Source organism: Rhinichthys klamathensis, unplaced genomic scaffold (assembly GCF_029890125.1).
Source record: "Rhinichthys klamathensis goyatoka isolate OS25496 unplaced genomic scaffold, OSU_Roscu_1.1 h1tg000123l_1, whole genome shotgun sequence".
In the NCBI taxonomy this organism is placed as follows: Eukaryota; Metazoa; Chordata; class Actinopteri; order Cypriniformes; family Leuciscidae; genus Rhinichthys; species Rhinichthys klamathensis.
The window spans coordinates 7773346-7798116 of record NW_026606660.1 but is presented as its reverse complement, the minus strand read 5'-3'; the positions used below and the strand labels follow the sequence as shown (position 1 = coordinate 7798116).

At 39.9% G+C, this 24771-nt stretch overlaps 1 protein-coding gene across 8 annotated transcripts in view; it reads right to left on the bottom strand.

Moving 5' to 3' along the window:
• The window catches only part of cdc42bpaa (CDC42 binding protein kinase alpha (DMPK-like) a), a 96540-nt gene that overhangs the window by 24433 nt on the left and 47336 nt on the right, over positions 1–24771 (bottom strand). For 4 of the 8 annotated variants that reach the window (XM_056256056.1, XM_056256052.1, XM_056256051.1 and 1 more), the window contains exons 6-17: positions 18306–18399; positions 14768–14968; positions 13860–14111; positions 13651–13730; positions 12238–12398; positions 12019–12141; positions 11703–11836; positions 6740–6982; positions 6554–6664; positions 5432–5682; positions 5027–5138; positions 1507–1631 (exon numbers count right to left, since the gene is read on the bottom strand). In XM_056256056.1, coding sequence (XP_056112031.1) covers positions 1507–1631; positions 5027–5138; positions 5432–5682; positions 6554–6664; positions 6740–6982; positions 11703–11836; positions 12019–12141; positions 12238–12398; positions 13651–13730; positions 13860–14111; positions 14768–14968; positions 18306–18399 — 1887 coding nt within the window. The remainder of the gene's footprint in view (positions 1–1506; positions 1632–5026; positions 5139–5431; positions 5683–6553; positions 6665–6739; positions 6983–11702; positions 11837–12018; positions 12142–12237; positions 12399–13650; positions 13731–13859; positions 14112–14767; positions 14969–18305; positions 18400–24771) is intronic. The other 4 variants (XM_056256058.1, XM_056256057.1, XM_056256053.1 and 1 more) reach the window with 1 other exon arrangement.

Below are 24771 nucleotides of genomic sequence, written 5' to 3'. Positions count from 1 at the left end.
ATTCTAGCAAGTTTGGTGCAAAATGAAAATGAAATTACATAATTTACATTTGCCATTTCATACACTAGTTTTATTATGCATTATTGAAACGCTTTATAAGTTGCAAAATTAAAATGAAAATGCATTACAGAAATGATTAGATATGTGTAGCATGTTCAAGCAAAAACTGTGGCAAAACGATCATTCAAATGTTATTTTTCTTAATTGCATTTACACTCACAGTCAAGACACTTGCGATTGCATTTTCATGAAATGTCCCGCAATGAATGTAGCAAAATTCAATGTGCACATTGAAAATGCATTCCGAGCCGGGCACGCCCCCTCCTGCCCTGTCAATCACTGCATCAAGGCGGGGCTTAAGTTGTGTTGTTTGTCTCTATGGCACTGGTCGGGGGTATTACGCAGAGGGTCAAGAAGGTTCAAGTGAGGCAACATGGACAAGTCAGTTGTTCCACAGCTTCTCCGAGAAGCTGCACAAGCAATAGAGCGACAAAGTGCAAATGCTGCCCCTTCAGAAAGGCCATCGTCCAGCTTAAGCATGACGCCTCCGGATCGAAGTGGTAGAACACGGGGTAAGTTGGCAGAAAGAGAAGAGACAAGGGTGTCGGTCGACGGTCTTCAAACGGCTAGACCTAGGGTTGCCAACTTTCACTCGGGGTCTGGACTGGAGTGTATTTGACGATCACACTCTTACGTGACCGTAGAGCGTATGTACGAAAAGTGCTCGTTTTGGCCAAAAAAAAACAAAACAAAAAAACGGGGTGACACCCGGCTTTACCTGCGGCTGCAGTCACACTACCGACCCCTTGTCTCTTCTCTTTCTGCCAACTTACCCCGTGTCCCACCACTTCGATCCAGAGGCGTCATGCTTAAGCATTTGCAGGGGCAGCATTTGCACTTTCTCTATTGCTTGTGCAGCTTCTCGGAGTGCCATAGAGACAAACAACACAACTTAAGCCCCGCCTTGATGCAGTGATTGACAGGGCAGGAGGGGGCGTGCCCGGCTCGGAATGCATTTTCAATGTGCACATTGAATTTTGCTACATTCATTGCGGGACATTTCATAAAAAAGCAATCGCAAGTGTCTTGACTGTGAGAGTAAATGCAATTAAGAAAAATAACATTTGAATGATCATTTTGCCACAGTTTTTGCTTGAACATGCTACACATATCTAATCATTTCTGTAATGCATTTTCATTTTGCAACTTATAAAGCGTTTCAATATGCATATTAAAACTAGTGTATGAAATGGCAAATGTAAATTATGTAATTTCATTTACATTTTGCACCAAACGTTGCTAGAATGGTAATGTAAAATGTAAATTTAAATACAGAATGCAATGCCATTTTACATATTGCATTGTCATTTTGCATTTTACATTTCAAATTGAATATTGCTACCCATATGCTTCCATAGATCAGATCCATCAGATTAAAATCTAAGAGCACTGATTCCAGATTAAAAGGTGATTAAACAGTAAGGTAAAAGCATGTGTGTTTCTCACCATTGAATGATTTCTGTGATCTGGGCCTCCCAGTGGGCCACACTCTCTTTCTTATCAGCCAGTTCTCTCATTTCCTCCTCCAGCTGTTTGTTACTGCTGCTCAACTTCTCAAACGAGGACATCGTCTACACACACAATAAAAGATGTTATTGAACACACTACAGATTCAAAAGTTTTTTTAAATTAAAACTTTTATTTAGCAAGGACGCATTACATTGATCAAAAGTGACAGTAAACACATGTATAATGTTACAAAAGATTTCCATTTCAAATAAATGCTGTTTTTTCTTTTGCACTTTCTATTCGTAAAAGAATTCTGATAAAAAAATGTATCACGGTTTATGCAAAAATATTAAGCAGCACAACTGTTTTCAACAATGATCATAAGAAGAATGATTTCTGAAAGATCATGTGACTGAAGACTGGAGTAATGATGCAGAAAATTGAGCGTTGCAACACAGGAATAAATGAAATATATTAAAACAAAGTTATTAAGTTGCTAAAATAGAAATGTACATTGCAATAACATTTCACAATATTATTGTTTTTCTGTTTTTGATCAAATTAATGCAGCTTTGGTGAGCATAAAAGACCTCTTTCAAAAGCATAAACCTTTACCGACCCCAATTATGTTTTTGAACGCAAGAACAGATACGATTATACAGTATTTTCTCATGAACAAACAGTCATTCAGTCAACCCACAGACTTGATTCTGAAAATGTAGTTTAGCACATCCCTAACCCAGCTATATATTTAATTTCAGTGAACAGAAAATAATCCTCATTTGAGGGTTTTACTCCTGCACAACCCAATTAACACAACAGGCCCGAAAACATGCCATCATCATTTCAGGAAATCACAAACCAATACGGCAATTTGAAGGGGCAGATGTATTTAAACGGACCAGAGAATCAGAGCCTGCAGGATGGACCACCATGCAAAGCCACCCGTGTCCCTCTAATACCCTCTACATTTCCACCCCTAAACCACTAAGAACCACGAAACGCTCATGAATAAACATGACCCCCTCCGTCTGCAATGCCTCAGTTGACTTCGCAGTAAACATGTCTGCTAGTACACATTTATCCAGTCAACTCTGATTTAGATGCGCTCTCTATCTTAAGCAAGAGCTGGTGAGGTTGACCACCCCGTAATTACACTTGCATTATTCAACATTTTCATTTAACACCGCGCTCTGACCGGAGTGCTGAACCCTCGCAGTGGTCCTCGGGATAACCGTTCCAGATTCCTGTCTGTTGATCAGCATATTTCCCTGTGCTTACACAGGGGGGAGGATGCTGACTGACTTCCCAGTAAAACATTGGCATGGTGGACCATATCTTCAGCTCAACACACTCAATGGAAAGACTCAGTCCGCAAATGGCAACGGCATGTTTTCTTTCTTTCACAACTGAGTGCTGCCCTCCAAGGGTTCTTCTCTAAACATCTCTTGCGTGTGTTTTTTTGTTGCCGTCAGCCTCACTGAGAGCAGCACGAACCGCCACACGCACATGGAAGGCTGTCTTTTAACCACTCTGTGTGCTTTACACTCCATTTGAAGCGCTCAGAAACGGTACCAAGAATGAATGAATGGTTTTAACAAAAGAGCATCAACTCTGACCACTAAGAAGCGAAGCCTCCTGTCATCTTCAGCGTAAAGACCAAATCAAAAGTGAAGAGGAATCTTTGACTTCAGTAATATGAGAGTTGGAGGTTGTGGTTTCAGGATTGTGGGCTGATGTGTTAGTGTTGCACAGCATCCTGGAGCCACAGTAGTGTCATAGTATTCAAGCCTAAAAATACTGGTATGCCACAAATTTTTCAAATCGTAATAGATGAAACAGTTTATGAAGTAGCTAAAATTGTTTGCACACCAACAGTTTAACTTGAATCTAAGGCATGTCTAAAATACTGTAAAACAATAAACATGACAAACACAGTCGACTGTCATTCGAGAAGACTTAAAGGGTTAGTTCTCCCAAAAATGAAAATTCTGTCATTAATTACTCAACCCTCATGTCGCTCCAAACCTGTAAAACTTTCGTTCATCTTCAATACACAAATGAAGATCTTTTTGATGAAATCTGAGAGCTTCTGTCCCTCCATTGACAGCTACACAACTACCACTTTGACGCTTCAAAAAGTTCATAAAGAGACCGTAAAACTAATCCATATGAATTAAGCGGTTTAGTCAAAATGAAGAGACACATTTTCAACTCAGAAGAGACACAATCGCTTTATATGATGAATAGATTGAATTTAAGCTTTTATTCCTATAAAAAACATAGATCAGCAAACATAAAAAGAACCGAAACCTGCTGGACGCACAAGAACAAACCCCATTGGTTCTTGATGAACCTCAAACGTCCTGCGAGTTAGGGTGGAGTAATTAATGACAGAATTCTCATTTTGGGTGAACAACCTTTTTAAGATGTCAATATTCACCACCCTCTAAAAAAAAAAGTGGCACTGAAATAATTCAGTTGGTGTAATATTGTGAGATATAATTTAAGCAAATGTAAAAATGCAGTTTGCGATTGATTTTACTTCTATATTGTGACGTTTTTTGAGAAAATGATTAGGTGTCAAGACCTGATTGTATCGCACTTCTATTTGCACTTCTGGCTCTATCATCCTGAAGTCAATGGTTTCTTTGAATGGGTGTTTGGTTAAATGCCTGAAATGAGGTCTGTGGTTAACACAAGTTCAAGATATGTTCACGTTTTATTCTACGACATAAAATAAATGCCCTGCTCATGAGTTTTTAAGCTTTTATTTGTATTGAAAAGGTGGTGCTTAAATGTGGCTAAATGGGACAGTCGGGAACATTTAACGTCATCACGTCGACCAGGAAAACCCATTTAGTTCGCTTTTACAGCATCGTTGTTTATACTCACACTCTTGCAAACTAATCTAACTCAAACTTTACAAGTTGTAGGACTAAAATAAAGATTGGTGGTGACGTTAAAGTCATGTGATCGTGGTGTAGTTTGCTTATAGCCTGGCTTTAGCTTTTTTTTTATCTCTGACGATTGTTTTAGGCTCAACATTTCATTAAAGTAGTGTTCATTTGTGCTAATTATCTTGAACAACACATGTAAAATCATAAACTTTTGTTAGTCACAGAGCTTATTCTCTGCAATAATCCAAAAGCCAATGGAAAAAAATGATTGTCTTTTCGTCAAGGGAATCAGGGCGATGCTAACTTCCAGGAAGTAAAAAAAAAAAAAAAAAAGTCATCCCTGCTGCACTCAATATGACTTTCCTAAACCAATGCCTAAATAGATATTTGGATATTGGTTAACATTATGCAATTACCCGCGGTGCCAAAGGGACATCAATGGAAAAGCAAAGTCATTTCAGAGTCAAGAGCAAGTTATTTCAGAGTTAAGAACGATTATAAAAACATTTTTTCTTTGAAATAACCTGCATCAGTGCATTAAGTAAATAGGCTGAAGTCCTCAATTTCATGTTGACACTCAGTTATCGTGACAGCCCTAGGAGTGTGTGAATGTTCACCTTGTCAAGTTCACTGGAAAGTTTCTTGTTCTCCTCTGACAGCAGCACTCGCTCTCTCTCTCTCTCGTACTTCTGTTTGTACTCGGTCTCAAACTCCTCTCGTTCGCTCTGACTGTGAGGGTGAAATGATTTATTGAGCAACAGGGTTACTCCGCATCCAACACACACTGCCAACATACTAACACAAGCCAAACTCCATAGCTTATTTTAAAGAGGTCATGATCTACACTATATTTCATTTTTTACCCCTTAAGACCACTTACAATGTTAGTCAAGGTTTCTTGCACCACAAATGATTGTAATTTAGTTTTACAATCCCCATTTTCCACCCTCTCTGGCCCTTAGACTTATCAAGTAGAATAATACATTGCGGCGTTTAACAATCTCTTGTAGTAAGATCAGTACCCCTCTCTGCGGGTCTTCTCAAGCTTGTCTTTGAGCATCATGATCTCTTTCTTCAAGGTGAGCTGCTGTCCCTCTGCTTCCCGCAGCTCCTTCTTCAGGTTCTTCAGTTCGTTGCCATGTTGTAGTTCCCTGCGCGACAGCTCTTCCTCATAGAACAGACTCTTCTTCTCCAGGTCTGCTCGTAATTTACTGAGCTCCTGGTTCTGCTCAGAGGACCCAACGCTTGGAGAACGGCCCACCTGCTTCTGCTGCTTCACGACACAGGGGAAGAAAAGGAGATTATTAGAAACATGTATACAGATCCATTTAAGCTAGATTAAATGAATGCATGTGACAAATGAACGTTTTGTGATGTATATGCATAAAAACCTTCTCACAACATAAAATAATGTACTAATTAAATCAATGGAATCATTCATGAATTATAATAATAATTAAGATAAAACAATTAATTAATTAATTAAATAATTAACTACAATACAATAATGTATTAACATTTATGAAAAAAAAACTAATTCCATAATTAATTATAACAAGTAATTAACAAACACTATATTATTTTGTATTAATTAATTAATTAATATTTTGCACACTTTCCAACTGACTTGATAATTTTACTAATAATCAATTTAATTATTTATTTAGGATTTAAGTTTAAATAAATAAATAAATAAAAACCAACATTTTGAGCAAAAAGCTGAAAAAACGCTTTTTTTTGGTCAAAGACTACATCCATATCGGATTCAGAAAGATGATCAAAACACAGATGGAGTAGATCGAGTCCATCAACAGGGTTGCACATATACCTCATCCTGGGGTGACATAGCATATAAATGAAATATTAGTTAAATCTAATATTACAGAATGAAGTTTAATGTTGATGATCGCATTATTTTACATATGCATCTGCTTACATATGATATCGCTTGTTTCTACTTCTTCATGTGTCTTTTGATTTCCGTCAATGGCAGGGAAAGAGTTAATAAAAGCAAGCCAACAGACATCACATAGCACTCTTAATTTTCCATGCTTGTCGCATTGTGCATAAAACCCCCTTTAACAGTGGCAAAATCACCGTAACAGCTTTATTTTCAGAGAAAAGGTGTGTTTGTGTGCACAAACCTTCATTCCCTCCAGCTCTTCTTCCAGTTGTCTGCTGTACTGCTCACTGCGTTCCCTCAACTTCTTCTCTTTCTGAGCTTCAGCAGACCACTCTTCAGTCTGGGCCTCCATCTACACACACACACACAGAGTTTACACATGTAAAAAAACAGACTCCTCAGATCAGCCGTTCTCCTGCACACTAACCTCTTTCTTGGCCCGCTCAGCTTTGCGCACATCCAGCCGAAGCGCTTCCACCTTCTGATTGAGGGAATCCATCTCCTCCTCTTTGTCCCGAAGCTGTCGGGAGAGTCGTTGTTTCTGTGACCGCAGCTCTGTCACCCTCTCGCTCAACTCGGCAAACTCCTGCATGGCCATTTTCCTCTGGCTGTCTGCCTCTTTCAGCTCCTTCCCCTGAGCTTTCAGCTTCTCTGAGGAGTCCTGCAGGCCCTATAGCCAAACAGTAAACAAAGTTGTACAAAAAATTAATTAATGAATTACTATTAATAATTGTATTAATTATACATTATAATTAGAGATTATAATGACGCTGCGATACTGTGCTTGTGTACTCGTACTCTTTAATATGCTCCGATACCAACAACCAATACAGTCCGTACTGCTTATGACAAAGAAAAAACGACAACAGAGCAAACATAGAGCAGAATGGAGATATCTGAGATGAATTGAATTAATGGCATGTTAAACAAATGAAATATTTATGCCTATATAGCTGCTGTGCGTGAGCCAATAAACGAAACGCGCAGTGGACTGAGCGTGCAGCAGTACAGTCTTGCAAGCTTGTCGATCGCACATCCCTTTTCACAGACATCACTGGAAAGTTTGTAGTTTGGTCGGATATGTCAATAGCAAAGACGGTAAAACGAAGTACATATGACTAACGTTAAAGGGATACTTCAGGATTTAGCATTAAGCTTTGTATTAGTAGAAAACCTGTAGTATTTTCGAATTACCATGCTTTCCACCCTCATATCCCCCTGAGACGAGAGATTTATGTATTTTTTGTCTGGAAAAAATCCTCCGATGACGCAAAAATCGTTATTTTGCGTCATCGGAGGATTTTTTGGCCAGAGGCTAAAGACTACAGCCAGTAGTAGGGGCAGGGGCGTAGCCAGTAATGGGCCAGGGCGGCACTGGCCCGCCCACATTACTCACTGGCCCGCCCAGACAATTTTGATAAAAATAAATTTTTAGTTTATTTTTATTATTCAAATGCATTTAAGAAAATATATTAATATAAACCTGATTTATTGTTGACTGGTGTGTGTGTGTGTTTAATTTGTTTTCCGAATAAAATGGAACTGTTGAAAAGCCTCTCTCCGGAACGTTATTGGTTGCTATGGTTGCTAAGGGGTTCTGACATAAAAAAAAACTCTTTGAGCGGCGCCGGCGGGCTCTGGCTAGCTGCTTTTTTTTGCCAATTTATTAACATCGCCATTCGCCACAATAATGGCTAAACAAATTTCTTTAATGTGCTATTTTAAAAAAGCAAGAGTAGAGGAAGAAGACACGCCACTGCCTTCATCTACCGAGTCCACCCAGCCCAGTTCTTCAGACTCGTTAACCCACAAGAAGGCTAGTCAGGTGCTGGTGGCGGCCGCAGATTGCTCCCAGGCCGCAGTGCCAGTGCTCTCTCCCGGTCAGCCTGACGCGGGTTTACCCGCTGATCTAAGTGCGATTGACGAACCACCTTCACAACCCAATTTGAAGGTATTTCCCTGCACTGTCAAGAATGGAAAATCAAGGAGCTTCTCGTCAAAGTGGTATGGACAGTTTTCTTGGTTGGAGTACAGTGTAATTAAGGACGCGATTTTCTGTAAAATGGGCAGACATTTTCCCAGCGGGGCTGACAGCCCATTTGCGAGAGAGGGGTTTGTGGACTGGAAGCACCTACGACAGGCATGTGAAAAACACCAGCTGAGCAAGCCCCACTCCGTTTCACTGGATAAGTTTCAAGGCTACAGGGCCAACCAAACTGCAGGCCGGGGAAATGTGTTAAATCAAATGAACCGTGATGCCGTGGACTATTCATTTATTGAACGGAATCGGGACCATCTAAAAGTCGTTTTAGACATTGTGCTGTTTTGTGCCAAGCAGGACATCCCCCTACGTGGACACAGGGAAAATGAAGATGCTCTCAATAAAGGAAACTTTATAGAACTGTTCAAATTCATGTGCAAATATGATCCACAGATCCGAAATCTTCTAGAGCAGCTGCCCAGAAACGGAACTTTGATGAGCCCAGATATACAAAATGACCTGCTGGAGTCCGCAGCCTCCTTGCTGTTGCGTAAAATCAAAGCAGAAGTCTGTGAAACACCGGGCACCTATTATGCTCTTATGGCAGATGAATATAAGGATGAGTCAAAGCGTGAACTGGTGGCTGTTTGTGTGAGATATGTTCACGCAGGGAAAATAAAAGAACAGGCAATCGGGTTCATGGACACAAGTGACCTGAGCGCAAGAGGTATTTCAGAAAAGATACTACAGGTGATTGAACCACTGCAACTTGACCCATCTCTGTGCGTTGGCTTCAGTTTCGACGGAGCCTCTGTTATGTCAGGAAACAAGGGAGGTGTGCATGTGATTTTGAAACGAACTTTTCCTCAAGCGTTGTATGTCCACTGCAATTCTCACCGACTGAATCTGGTACTCTGTGCAGCATCAAAGGTGTCTGGACACGTGAGCACATTTTTTGATACACTGAACAATCTTCACAGTTTCATGACAGGCAGCAGCAGACACGCAAAGTTTGTGGCAGCGCAAAAGGAGCTTCATCCGGGACGCCCGCGCTTGGAACTTGAGCGATCCACAGACACGCGCTGGAGCTCCAAATCCGGAGCAGTGAGCAAAGTACTGACGTTACTCGACGTAATATTAGAAGTGCTTGCGGAGTATGCTGAAAGCAGCGGCCAGTCGAAGGTTGAGGCGCAGTCCCTGCTGCAACAAATACAAACAAAAAAGTTCTTATTTTTACTCGTAACATTTGGAAAATTATTTCAGACGAGCGATTTTGCCACACAAGGTTTACAAAGCCCAACATTTTCAGTCTCTGAGTGCATTGACCTAATTGAGGGACTAAAAGACAGCTTTGCTCGGTTTAGAGACAATTCAGGGTGTGATTTTGAGCATGTAATGAAACTAACAGAAGAGTTGATGCAGAAAAATGAAATCACAAGCTGGGACATCACATCTGGGACCAGAGTGAGAAAGCTCCCGCCAAGGCTTGCAGGATCAGTGGTCACAACTAGTTTGGGGAAAGCAACAAGTGTGAGAAATGATGATGACCTAAGACACATATGGAACGACATCCTTGACAGACAGCTGACAGAGCTGGACAATCGTTTCCAACAGGATCAGTATGGAATAATGAGGGCAGCAGCAACTTTTCTCCCACAGTCTAAGACTTTTGCAGACAGGGATTCACTGCGGGCCCCGTGTGATCACTTTCATATATTGGTTGAGGATGCTGAACTAACAGTATTTATTGAGCAACTGCGTCGGAAATTAGCCAATGGCCTGGAATTTCCATCCCTCATGGAAGTATTGGACATTTGTGCTCCTGACATATTTCCAAACCTCAACAAACTACTTCAAGTCAGCATCACCCTTGCCATGACTTCTTGTAGTGTTGAGAGACTGTTCTCCACTGCAGGTAGGATAAAAACTAACCTCAGAGCATCCATGAGTACTACCCGCCTCAACAACCTGTGCCTTTTGTCCTTTGAAAAAGAACTCTGTGACTCTTTGGACTATGATGAGATCATTTCTGTTTTCAACACTAAACCCAGGCGCTTGCATCTTGTTTTGTAGAAAGAAAACAACAAGGGGCCTTAATTTCTGCCCATGAAGTGATTTAACTTAGTGGTGTGTTGTGTATAGCTGTATGCCTTATAGGCTACATTGTTTAGTTTAAATGAGTTGCTATTTTTTTGGCACACCAGGCTGATTGCATTGTATATGGTTTATTTAACAGAGTGTGTTATTTATTTCAAACTGTACTCTGCTGAGAGTTTTCATTATTTTAATTTCTTTTACTTTTAGCCTTTAGTCTATACTGGTTTGTCCAGCCTTTATTGAGCTCTGTTGGTTGAACATGATGATTTAAGAACATGAAATAAAGGTGTAACTGTTTTAATAGGCTAATAATAATAAAAAATATATATATTCTACACTCTAAGGTTTAATTATTATTTAATTCATTTTTTTTCTAGGAAAAACTATAGGCCCACTCACTTTTTCACTGGCCCACCCAAAATACAATTTCTGCCTACGCCACTGAGTAGGGGCTGTCCCGCATGTTTCCAACCTGCCCATAGAGGGTGGGATCTCACTCACAGAATGTACACATAGTGTCAGACATCTTTTTTTGGAAGCTAAGCTAGCAGACTCTTGTTCTCTGGAGAAAGCTGAGTAATAGGGGTTACCATCCTCTTTTTCCCGGACATGTCAGGCCATCGATGTCCAGGATTCAGCTTTTGCTTTCTGCAGTCGCCATTCATTGTTTACATGCACACCTTTTGTTTCAATCTCACTGAATTCATTCCGATTGGTGAATCTGAATGTAGTGTTTACATGAACGCTAAACAAGTGATCGGTTGATGTGCGTTTTAACATTGCTAAGAAAATTCCCGCTCCTCCGTGAGAGATACGAGACCGATGCGTCTCACAGGTGTCGCTCATCGGTAATCACGCCACCGGCCTCGCGTCGTCCTCCCGCGGCCCTCAGTCTCGTCCTGCTTACCACAGTAAACATGATGAATGGCGACTGTAGAACGCAAAAGCCGAAACCCGGACATTTAGGCCGATCTCGAAACACATTTTCGGGCAGACTCATCATGGAGACTCACTAGTAACCTAGACTTGTTGTTTAACTACTGCGCTCTGTTACCGGTAGGCGTAGCCTCCTAGGGCAGCGAAGCAAGTGCATTCTGGGAGTTGTTGTCTTTCATCCAGATAAGCCAAAAATACATTTTCTGGCTTTTCTCAGTCTAGAAAGCTCCAAATTCAAAAATTATTTCACATTTCTTCTACATAAATGACCCATTTTAAATACACATTCATCTTTCCAGAGGTGAAGTATCCCTTTAACTGATGGTAAAAGGAGAGAGAGAGAGAGAGTTGTGTGAAGCTGCAGTTGAAGTTGTACCTTCTGCAGGTCATCTCTTTCCTGCTTCATGCTCTTGAGCTGTTTCTCTAGAGATCGGATGTGTTTGGAGGAGTCTTCCAGATCCCTGCGGGCAGAACTGGCCTGTTCTAACTTCTGCTCCACCTGTCCTGTATCTGAAAGGGGGAGGAGAGAGACAAACAACAATGTGAGACATTAAAAACATTGTGTATTTCTGAGATGGTATGAGAAAAAGCAGCAATTTATGTTGAAAAAATTGTTAGTAAAACCTCTATAAACATAAAAAGTTTAGTCACATCAAGCAAAATATGTGTGATTCATGTTTATATGACATTACCTGCGATCTGTTTCCTTAGCATTTCTATCTCCTCCTTCAGTCCACGGATCTCAAACTCTTTGTTGGAGGAAACGGGCCCGTCCACGCTGGAGTACTGCAGAGCCTGAACCGCTTTTGTGGACTCTGAGGACCAGAACACATTACGACTGTCAGCCAGAAAGACTAACAACTCTGGGATTATTTCAGCAGAATCTAAGCTAAGGACATGAGTGCAGACACCTTGTAGTTTGCGACTGAGCTCCAGTTTTTCCTGCTCCAGACGGCGGATCCTCCGTTCATACGCCTCAGTAGCCAGACTGTCCTCCAGGCCTCGCTGCACGCCCAGGTCCATCTGCGTTGGTGCCACAGACTCCCGTAGGCAACCGCGGTCAGACAGCGTACTGTAGGGGAAAACAGGGTCAGGGGTCAAATCATCACACTAGAGAAGGGGTTCTCAAACTCTGGCCCTCAAGGTCCACTTTCCTGCAGAGGTTAGATACAACCCTAATCAAACACAAATGAACAAGCTAATCGAGGTCTTCAGGGTTACTAGAAAGATATAGGCAGCATTAGAGGTCTGCTACCCGACCCCGACGGGTCCCGAAAAGCTCACGGGTTTCGGGTCGGGTTCGGGTTAATGTTTAATGAATGGCCTCGGGTTCGGGTTTGTAACTTAGAAAAACTATATAGGCTATACATATATTTAGTTTGCGTGCTGTGTGCTTGGCTGCTTGCTGTGATCGTAATTATATGAGTAAGCAAGAGAGAAAGTAGCCTACGTGCGCAGTTTCAGCACAGTCCTACTCTGATTGCAGTGTTGTGACCGAAATAGTGCGTGCGGGAGCACATGCGCAAAACAGTTTTGAAAAATGATATATGAATCATTTTTATTTTATCATATATCATTGTTTTGCGCATGTGCTCCCGCGCGCACTATTTCGGTCACAACACCGCAATCAGAGGACGGCGCTGAAAACATTAACTGTCGATGCTGTTCTCTTCCTTCATAACTCGTTCTGAGAAGGATATTATATTTGTGTAAATAGTTGTGCAACTGCGCAAACTTTGTTTTGAAGTTTAATGTTTGAGTTCCAGGGGAATTTGTGACGGTTTCACCTGTTCAACCACATCAAAGTTTCGTAAGTAAGTCCGAGCTTTTTCTCTTTTTTTTTCCTTCTGTGCTGACTGATGAGGGGGCCGCTGTGCCTCGGTGAAACGGTGTTTGTACATGTAGCCTATTTTTTTTTTTATTATTGTTGGAAGCAATCATAAAATACAGCATATTGCAAAAAAAAAAGAAAAGATATTTACTGTGAGAAACGGACCTCGGGTTCAGGTCGGGCTTAAAATATAACCGTAATGATTTAATGATAATTATAATGATAATGATTTAATGATTTCGGGTACGGGCCGGGTTCGGGCTTAAGTTTAAAGCCTGTGCAGACCTCTAGGCAGCATGAGTTTGATCATGGTCTGAGTTAACCTGTGTAGGATAGTGGACCTCGAGGGTCAGAGTTGAGAACTCCTGCACTAGAGACTTATACGAGTCAAGATGTCATCAATTTTAGGGCTGATTTTTGTTTTAAACAGGACGGATTTGAACCTTCATCTCCAGCATGATCACCTCAGATGAGTTTTACAGTAATATCTTACCAGTTGCTGGTGTAGGTGAAACCTACAAATGGGAGATGGTGTCCTGAGAAGGCGGTGTGGGAAGGAGGTGGCATTGTCTCCTAAACAGAGCAGAGATCATAAGCTGTAGCATCTCTAAAAGATCTGGGTTGGTAACCCAAAGGTTGTAGGTTCAAACCCAACAATGTGTGATCTCATTAAGGTAGGTCAAAAACAAAAGTGCAATATACGGCTGTATTCTTGAGGCAGTCGTCATCCACGTCAAAGTTGGATGTGTCAGATGGGCTGCTGACTTCAGGGATGTAGGGGGCGTCACAGTTGCGGATGTTCTGCCAGTCAATGCCGGAAAAGAAGGGGTGCTGTTTGAAGTCCACAATGCCGTTCTGACCCAGCCTGTGCTCTCTGCAGCAGATGAGTCTGCGGATCAGGTCTTTGGCATTTTCCGAGACTTCCGTCACATTGGCAGGGAACTGGAACCGCTCCTGCGGGAAACAGGGTACGAACAGAAAACCACTTAATAAAGACATAATATTGGAGACACAATTGCTGTTGCTTTTATAAAAGTGTTCTGCATTACAGTGTTAAAGAGGACCTATTGTGCCCTTTTACAGTCTTGATTTTGTTTTTGGGGTCTACAAGAATAAGTTTCCATGCTTGAATGTTTGATGATTGGTCAACCGCTTCCAGCGTGTTTCAGAAACATCACGCCTTTAACAACTGCAAGTTTCAACACACTACTAACGCAACTCCACCAAGCCTCGTCCCTTTTTTTGTGTGTATACCTTGGGCGGGAATTATTTAAATGAGGAATATAGTGATGTGTTTGTTCCCGGAAGAACACTCAAGACTACAATGCAGGCGTTTCAGGGAGTTCAGAAACAATCCTTCCTGATATTGAGAATAACTCCCTTTGGAGTGACTTTGTGCTTTGTAACTTTGCAGACCTTTTTTCATGCTCAAACAGCAACATTACACACTAAAGAAAGCTGAAAATGTAAAAAACCTTTATAGATCCTCTTTGAATGTGGTTTTAAAAGCTTTGCGTTAAACCTAAAAAGCATTAAGCATTGTAAAATCATTGCAGTGCATGGCCTTTTATGGATTATTGTTTTAAAATAACATTGCTATGAGTCTATACCTTGTGGTTCATAATCTTGCCATACGTTTCCACCAGGGACTCTGCATAGAAAGGAGTTTCCCCGTACAGCATCTCGTACATGCAGACGCCCAGTGACCACCAGTCACATTCAGGGCCATATTTCCCTTTCCCGTCCTCCATAGCCTGCAGGATCTCAGGAGAGATGTAGTCTGGAGTGCCCACAGCCACAGAGGACTGCACCTGTGATGACAGAAAATGAGTTTAAGAACATGCTCAAAGTTCAACAGGAGAAAAGGCTGCATATTGCACTCAAAACTGGACCACATATTCTCAATTTAGTAAGCTTAATTGGACTGGTTTAATTCACACTTGCAGCACATATGGATTCTGCTTTGGAAACAAAGTCGAGTTTACAGGGAACTGGTTGACAGCCATACAGTATTTTCTGCTTTGTTGTTTTTGTCATGTCTGTCATTTTCAGCTATTTAGTCAAGGGTCTAGCTACCTTTTAATAGTCTGTCTAGTGGTTTCTAAACTTTAACTAACATATTTTGGATCAGACATATAAAGACACTTTATATTATATGAAATGCATCCTGGTGTCAATTCACGACACATTGTCAGGTCTCTACCTGCAGGGCTCTGATGCCTGGTAAAGATTTTTTTTTTTAAACAATGATTTTGCATGAATGCAATTATTTGCATGAATCTCACAAAACCTGTAAAGAACACGGCTTTTGTTTTTCATTTTCTTTTTGTCATTAAGTATAGCCAGTCTTTTTGACAGGTATCACGAGATTCATCTATTTACTGTGGTGTTTGTTATTACGACTGTAGGAAAATTCAGGACCTGGCATGTTGAGAACAGAAACAGAGGGGTTCAGTGTCTGTCTGAGCAGATCACATCACATCACATCACATCCTGTCAGTGAACGAGGCTGAAAGGCAAACTGATCCCTGAAAATGTGTCTTTATTGGCTCAACACTCATCACTATAAAATGCAAATGAACAACTCAAGCCATTTCATTGGTTGCAGCCAGCAGAGGTGGGCGTGGCCTAGGGGAACATGTCGGTCAAAGTATTCAGAAACACAAAGACCTCTCAGAGCACAGACCACATTGACAGAGAAAAAAAGAGCAAGAGATATCACTAATGAACAAGGGGGATGATTGGAGCTTCCTGGCCTGGGTTTAAGTGGGCTGAGCTGCCGGAAACTGTCTGTAATGCAGCCTGTGGCAGATGTGTGCAGCTGGAAGAATTTGTGGAAGTGAGGCAGTAAATTAGCTGCTCTCGCTGGCAGTGACACACACTTGAAAACACACGGACATGTGAAGAGAGTTAGGCACACACGTGCGAACACGCAGAGACCACACTCACGCTGCTCTTGTCAGAAGTCGGGGGGATATCCTGCCGAGCTGTCTGCGACGTGCCAGAAAACAGCAGCACATATCAGATCAAGTGAAATACTCACCCCTTCTTCAAAGACAACTCTGAAATACAGCTGCCTTTCAAACCGAGGGTGTCCTCTGGGTCTCCCATTATTTTATATTAAAACAGTGTGCCTACATGATTGAGCTGGAGCCCAATTTCTTCAACATATATATATATATATTTTTTTTTTTGTTAAGCACAACTCTCAATTTATTGTCCAAGCCCTTGCCATTAGAACACTAGATGAAAGAGCATGTGTCAGGTGACCTAAAACTCTTTTTGTACCATTTTCTTTAAGGCTGGAATACACTACCACTTCTGCTCAGGTTTTTTTTAGATGAGTCAACAATAGTTGCCGAAAGTCTGTGCAAGTATGCAGATTTCTGCCAGTCAGAGTTCAGAGTTGACTGATTGATTTCACAGAAAATCACAGTGTATGATGGACGCAGACTCCGATTTTTAGCTTCAGACTGTGATTCCATCCTGGCGGAGATTATCAAATCATGTTTGATATTTTGAGCTGATTTTAGTACACATATCGTAATGTATTACGCATAGCTACTGAAACAGAAGCGGTCCTCTATGTACCAGTTTTGCAATAAAATACCATACATATGCAATAACATTACAAAAGTAAATTAACAGAACACGCATAACAAATTAGCCTCAATATTTGACTTATTTGCACAGGTGAAACAACTGACTGCGCCACTCACTCCCGTTGTAATCTGTAGAGTCCATACTGACCGCGTCTACCCACCCAAGACTGCATTCAAATGCGCTTGGCATGTTTTCTTAGGTGACTCAGCACGTTTCTGTTCAAGTTTGTTGTTTTCAGAACGATTTAAAAATCTAGCAGTGTATGACCCTCAGTCGGCAAGTGTAATCCCCAGGTTTTCATTGAAACCATTTACAAAGTCGGCAAGTGTACAATGCCTAGTCGTGTAGTGTATTCCAGGCCTTATATTGTAGTCATGCACTGAAACTACGTCACTGGCTTTATTTTTAAGAACCTTAAATGCTGATACACTTGCACTACCATTCTTTTGGGTTGGTAAGATTTATATAAAAAAAAAAAAAAAAAAATATATATATATATATATATATATATATATATATATATATATATATATATATATCCTATCTCTCATGCTCACCAAGGTTGCATTAATTTGATCAAAACTACAGTAAAACATAAATAATGTCGAAATATTATTACAATTTAAAATAACTGTTTTCTATTTTAATATTTAAAAAATGTAATTTGCCTGTAATGGCAAAGCTGAATTACTCCAGTCTTCAGTGTCACAGGATCCTTCAGAAATAATTCTAATATGCTGATTTGATGCTCAAGAAACATTTCTTATTATTATCAACGTTCAAAACAGTTGTGCTACTTAACTTTATTCAGGATTCCAGAATATAATAGAAAGAACAGCATTTCTTTGAAATAGATTTTGTTTTTACATTATGAATGTTGATGAATTTAATGCATGCTTGCTGAATAAAATAATTTCTTGAAAAAAAAAAACTGCTCCCAAACTTTTAAACAGTATAGTGTAACTGAGGCTAAACATTCTTAGGACAGGGAGTGAACTAAATTATGGGGAAACCAATCCCAAAAAAATAGTTGAACACTTACGTATATCACTCTTAAAATATATTCTGGATGTCACTGCATAAGATAGACTTGGTTCCAAAAGTATTTTCTCATTCACTTTCTCCATAGTGATATTAAAAATAATTTCTTCAGTAATGGATTATGTAATCCGCAATGCCTCATGGGACTTTTTTAAGCCCATGAGGCATATGCTGTAAGTGACACTTTATTAGGATGTTATCTTGGAATCAAAGCCATTACTTTAGTGTTGGTAGCCCCTGTTGAGCTAGAGAAACACTGATGAGAGCTTAAATAAAGCTTTGCATAAAAACAAACATGTCTTGTTTTTGCATTTACACATTCCTGTTGTAAAGCTTTCAAGCCAAATTGTAGGATCCGTCTGACTTATTAAAACACTAAAACGCATTATCAGCTCTAAACAGCAATCCTGATGACTTCCTCCTCCTGTGAAATATGAGGATTAATATTCTAGTGTGCTCTTATATCTGCATATTCCTTGATATTCAAACAACTAACATACATACCGTTCCATCCTCCCTGAGTTTAAGACAGGAGCCGAAATCTGCAAGCCGAATGTGTCCATTCACATCCATGAGAATGTTATCTGGCTTGATGTCTCTGTCAGAGAGAAAACAGAATGACACATTAATACAAAATCAATAAAAGATTTGAGATGTTATATGTTGATGTGAAAGAAGTTGCTATAGCCATGTTCAACGCTGCCACGGTTATGGATTCAAATCCCACACACACACTAACCACATTTACTCTTTGAATGCACAGCAAGTTGTTTCGGATACGAGTGCCTGCAAAAATACATTAACGTAAATGTAAACATTGCTGTTATTATTGTATTTGGTTTACATGAAGCAAAAATATTTTCGAGGCATGTTACGGCTTCGAGCCAGTGAGGACTTTAGAGAGCTTCCTAATGAGACGGAGCAGTAATTCAGTGGGCTTCACAGTGGGGACTTGTGTCCGCCCCGTAAATCACCTCTATTCCTGAGAGAGCTGTCCACAGAGGAAACGGCTCTGTGCCACAGAAAGCCTCCATCCACTCCACATAACACAAGCTCTTACGAGAGGAAGACAAAACAAACAGAGGTCAGAGATTTGAACCTGTCATTTGCAGGGCAGGATTAGTCTTAATAGGGTATGAGAGGTGTTCTCTGCCCCGTCTGTGACCTGCCCATGGGGCAACCGGCACTAGAAGCATAAACAAACAGGCATCAAAGTGTCGCAAGTTCATGTCTCCATTACAGCTTATATGAACCTGTGTGTGAGAGAACACGCTCGAGGCGAGAGCGAAACACACACTGTTCTTATTCTCCTTCACGCACACGCTCTTGTTCGCCCCTCGTAAATTTGATCCAGGAGGTTGACGTGGAGCAGTAATAAAGACGGAGTGAATGTTAGCATGTGCCTTGTATAGACATGAATTACTACAACACTCTTGAGGTGAGTTTACTTTAATATCTCACCCAAACGGCCCTGAATCCTGTAACAATGTTCAATGGGCAGTCGTTGTTTTTTTTAAAATAACCATAGTAAAAAGCCCTATTGAGATTTATAATGAAAACACAGTTGTGCTAAGACCTGATGGAAACTTGATACTGAGGTATATCATATTCTACAATTTTTGCAGCATTTTTATATTCCTGAAATTTAAGAAATGAGTGCAAACTGAATATAAACTGCTACTGAAATAGAAACCAAGCAATCGACAAAACCTCCTGTCGCTTGTGGCGGTCTGTCTACTCTACTGGTTACGACAAAAACTCCTGCCTGGTTAAGACAAGGCTATAATATTAGTAAATGCTTCACCCTAAACATAATTGAAACATAATTGACATTTTCCATCATCTTTTAGATATTTGGAAATTACCTAGAACATCTTTAGGCTATTATAATGATATGCAAATGCCCTACATTACCATTCAAAAGTTTGGGGTCAGTAAAGAAATTAACACTTTTACACTACAATATTACTTTTTTACTGTATTTTTTATCAAATAAATAGAACCTCGCTGAGCATTAGAGACTTGCAAAAAAAAAAAAAGTTTAATCTTACTGACCCCAAACTTTTAAACATTAGAGTATATTATGATATTTTTGCATGCAAACGAGATTTGAGAGCTAAATATCAAATGCTTCCTCACACAAAGACTTTGTTTAAAGTGAATGAAGTCCTGATCATGCTTTTATTGTATGTAAAAAAACAGCATGACAAATTCAGAAGAAAGTAAGTCATATGGTTTTGGGATTTGTTTTTTTGGTGAACTATTGCTTTAATGTGCTCATGGTTGTGACATCATAGCCATGACACTATCTGAATGCCTCATTTGTGCAGTTTAGTTTCAATAAATGTTCAGTGCAGACCGGGGTTGTGAACTATAGAGGATTTCACATTAAAAAAAACTAGTTTTTCATGAAATGTCCCCTTCAAAACACTCCTGCTGCGACTCCATTTGAGAGCTAAGGAATGAAAACAAAAGAGTACTTTCGTGGTCTACTACAATTTATAGTCATAACTGGGGACTCTTCCAAAGAAAATCAGCACGGGAAGCCTGGACAGTCATGGAGACTTCCTCACAGGGAACACTTCTCTGGGCACATTAAAGAGTCTCTACCAAGCTGTGTGAATCGGATCACTGATTTTATCCTTAACACGGCAGCGGAAACTTCACATTTGTCCCAGATGAGGACCTGTGTGGATTTGGCCCGTGTGTGGGTACGGGCACGACACTGGTTTGGATTGCCTCATTAGAGGCCATGTTTATTTGTTCCGCCCCTCTCCGGCTGCTTTCCCTCCATGTTTCCACAGAGGCAGAGCTACTGTGAAGGGAGGCTGCCTCAGGAGAACAGGCGGAACGGTTCACATGCAAACCAATACAACTGATTAACATGACTCATCTGGTGCTCGAGATCAGGATCTCCTGGAGTCTGTTCTGGGATCAGAGGAAAACGGTGATGACACTCGAAAAATACAGTTTCCCTTCTAACAATCAACATTTAATATCTTAAACACGCATGCAGGCCTTGAAATCAAAGCTTGTGTATTACCACTTTTCCTAAAAGGAAAAATGACTTAAAAGACTTTAGTTCCTTCTTTAGACAAATATTAACACGTTGACCTCGCTGAGATTTGAGAAGCAGTCGTCAAAAGGTTAAACTGCTGTTGTATTGCTGAGGTTATTTTAACCACCGACTCTTCACAACCTCATCCTATGAAAGTACATACAAAGAGAATTTGCTTTTGCAGCGCATAAAACCGCCTTCTCGACATGTACACAACACAAACTAACTACAGTGTTTGAGAGCGGGAAAAGCAGACGTTGTTCGCGGGCAGCCAATGAAGACCATAGGTGAGAAGAATTACGCAAATGTGTTACATTGTCACCTTTGAATGTTATGGAAGTAAGACCGGAATTACTGACGACTCATTTCGGCAGTTCAGAATCGATTCTTTCTTTTGGGAGACAATAACTATTTATCATGCACTTGGATATGTATAACTTTGCAGAGCTTTTACATTCACAAACAGCTATATTACACAGAACATGAAAGGAAATATTGGAAAAAGCATAGTAGGGGCACTCACTGAAACTAAAACCAGGGCTCAATGCTAAGGAGTTTTTCTACTGGCTCGGTTGGGCCAGTGGTTCAAATTTTTACTTGCCCTGCCAAAATTTTCACTGGCCCCACCACAAAAAATAATAATAAAGAAATTAATAAAGAACATAAAATGGGCCTAGTTATTGTTTTAGTTGTTTTTGATCCATGTAACCTTAATAAATAAGGGTATGACACCAAAAACTATAGCTTTTTATTGTTACAGACAGTCAGTAATAAAATAATAACACATAATCAAATTACGAGCAATAGCAGCACAAATAAATACAATAGAACAAACATATACAAATGAAATAAACAGTTATTTTCAGGTTTTTCATGTAGGTCTAACTTTTTAGGTAGGGTACAGAAATAGTAATCAAATGTAAAATATCACTGTATAAATATAGATTAACCCTTATTACAGTTATTCAGTCAAGAGCAGTGAGCGATTATTCTTTTGTTTGATTAACATAAAACAGACAGCAGCAGGATAATTAGGCTGCTGTCACTTTAAGAGTTGCACGGACCCAATATACTGTTACACATGTATCTCATGTTAACGTTTAATGTCTATGTTTAATGTTTAACCAACTACGTTTACGATGATACTCGACAGGCAATTTGGCAATTTTGTGTGAATATGTCCGTGCAAGTTCAGGAAGTTGTGAAAGAGTATTGTGAAACGCGGTGCTCTGGGTACCAAAATTGAATATTTAAATTGGCAAGGCTAAAAAAATTCGCAAATTATCATCAACTTCTGTGAAGATGCAGCACTGGCACGATCGGGCAAGTGACAATTCCGTCAACTGGCCCGAGTGTCTTTCACGCCCCGTGGGGGCCATCGGGCAGTCCTTTTTGTCGAGGCCTATATAAAACTTTTATTAAACTAAAAATTATTCCTGAAATTAAAGCGGAAATAAAATAAAATAAAATATAAATACGAGATGAAAAACTTAAACTTAGAAAAAACTTTAAATTATGCCTTAGCAACTAACTAAAATAAATTTAAGTAGTAAAATTAATAACACTAAATTTGAAATAGAAATAAATAGAAATATTAAATAGAAATATAAGAAATCTAATAAAAATGACAAACGCACATAACAAAATTACTAAAAAAATTTAATTACAATAAAAAATCTTAAAAGCGAATTAAAAATAATAAGAAATACTATAATAGTACGTAAACAATACTAAAAAAACACTGGTCTAATAACTAATATACAGACACAATTTTGTTGTTTCTGATTTTTAATGAGTTTGCAGGTCAAATATAAGAATATAACCCAGTGAGATACATCTAACAACATGACATAATCATCCGTTCGACGGATTAAGGATCAAGGTCGACGTCCCTCCTGCCAGTAGGTGAACTAAACCCCAGTCCTGACAACACCGGAGCTAACATCATCCCCTCAGCCAGTCAAAGTGTTGAAAGAAAAACGTACCTTCCTCTTACATGAAGGATGCTACACACAGGCCCTGACAGAAACACAACGCTGGGAAGCAGGAGGACATTAAAATGTGATTAGTGCTGGTTTCCTGCCCTGTCGAGTCGACGCACGTCACCACAGCTGCGGCGAGAATACAAATGCAAATATATATATAAAAGGCTAATGTTTTATGTATTTGAGGAGCGGAAAAGAGTGTCTTAAATGTAATAAACAATATATTGAACAAGCTATCAGCATCTGTCAAAATTGTTGCTGATGTATGTGGCCAACAAAGACCCAGAGGACATCATTAAGATGAGTTTGAGGAAAACAATCGAGAAAGAGAGAGATGTGTCCCTGTAGCCTGTATTCACCTCACCTCCCATTAGGGCTGGGACGATACACTTATCTCCTGATACAATACTATTACGATTATTGGGTGCCGATTAGATATGTATTGAGATTTTTAAAAATAGGTATAAATGACCTCATTGTGTGAATGGTCATGCAACGTTTCATGTCCTCAGGGTCTCTTTAACACACACACAGATAGAGAGAGAGAGAGACAGGAGGGGCAGCAGCTGGTCAGTAGATGGGCAGGTGGTGGAAGACTGTGTGTCTGTGAGTGATAGAGACAGTAAAGGATCAGTGGGCACTGAGAAACAGAGCCGTGTTGTTAAAAATAACTTCTCTTTCTTTCTTTCTTTCTTTGCCAGCCCAAAAAACGCTCTGACCCACAGAGCATTCCAACGCACTCATTAGTCGCTCTCTGTAGGACATGATTCATGAATTGTGCATTAAGGCATTCTGCAATTTGTAATAACTTATGAATAATGAGCATTTATTTACTGATTCAGAAAGTAGTCATGTAATAAGCAGCAGGATAAATGTACATTCAACCAGTAACTATTTCAAAATGAACCATTTCACATCAGTGTCCTGATCACCATTAAGGGTTTATTCTGCCATAAATCACTAACATACGACATACACGCACAGAACACAAACTTAACTATCGTTCAGATATAATTCAGATTTATTCTGCAAGGATGCATTAGAATGACCAAAACTGACAGTCTAGACAATAACAAAAGATTCTAGAAAAAAAGATTTCCTAGAAAACCACTACTACATAAGAAAAAAGAAAACAAAGCACTGTATAAATATGGGTTTACTTGCAACGAGGATAAACATGGCTTTGTGTGTTTATTATATTGCCTGGTGAGAACATGAAACAAATAAAATAACCAATAATAAACTAGGGGTGGGTGATATACTGGTAGACACAATTAACCGGTGGAAATTCGTCAACTGGTCGTTTTTTTTGGACTATTGTCTCTATCGCAGTTACGCTTAAGTGAGTTGCTGTGCTGCGCCATCACAAAAACGTATCGTTTGCATGCATTTTTAAGCATTGCTGTTTAAAAACAAGTGATTTTAAACCGTTGAAGCGCAATAAGCAGCGAAAGACAACTCATTTCACTATATGCGGGCGCTGTGAGATGGTTTCTGAGCGATGTCTGAGAGACGCACATGAAGCCACTGCTCAGAGCACGTGAGGACTGAAGTGAGAGCTTTTTGCCACCTAATTGGGTTTGATAGAAATTGGGTGAAAAAAGAAAAATGTCCTATTAAGGCAAGCTGATGCCAACCTCATGGCATGATGACGAGACCACTGGAAACTCTTATCAGACGAGCTATGTTTACAGAAAAAGAGATTGGTACTGCCAAGATACTGAGAGAGACAGAAATCCACACATTCCTAACATTAACATGGTGCTGGAGATATAGAAGGAATTCTTAGGCTGTGTCCACCAAAGTGTTTTTTCCTAAGGCCAGCATATTTTTTTTTTCTTCTTCCAAATATTTTCAATGGCAGCGCCGTGTATTTAAAAATGCCAGCAGCGTGACGAGACACCGAGTGTCTATTACACACTGAGCG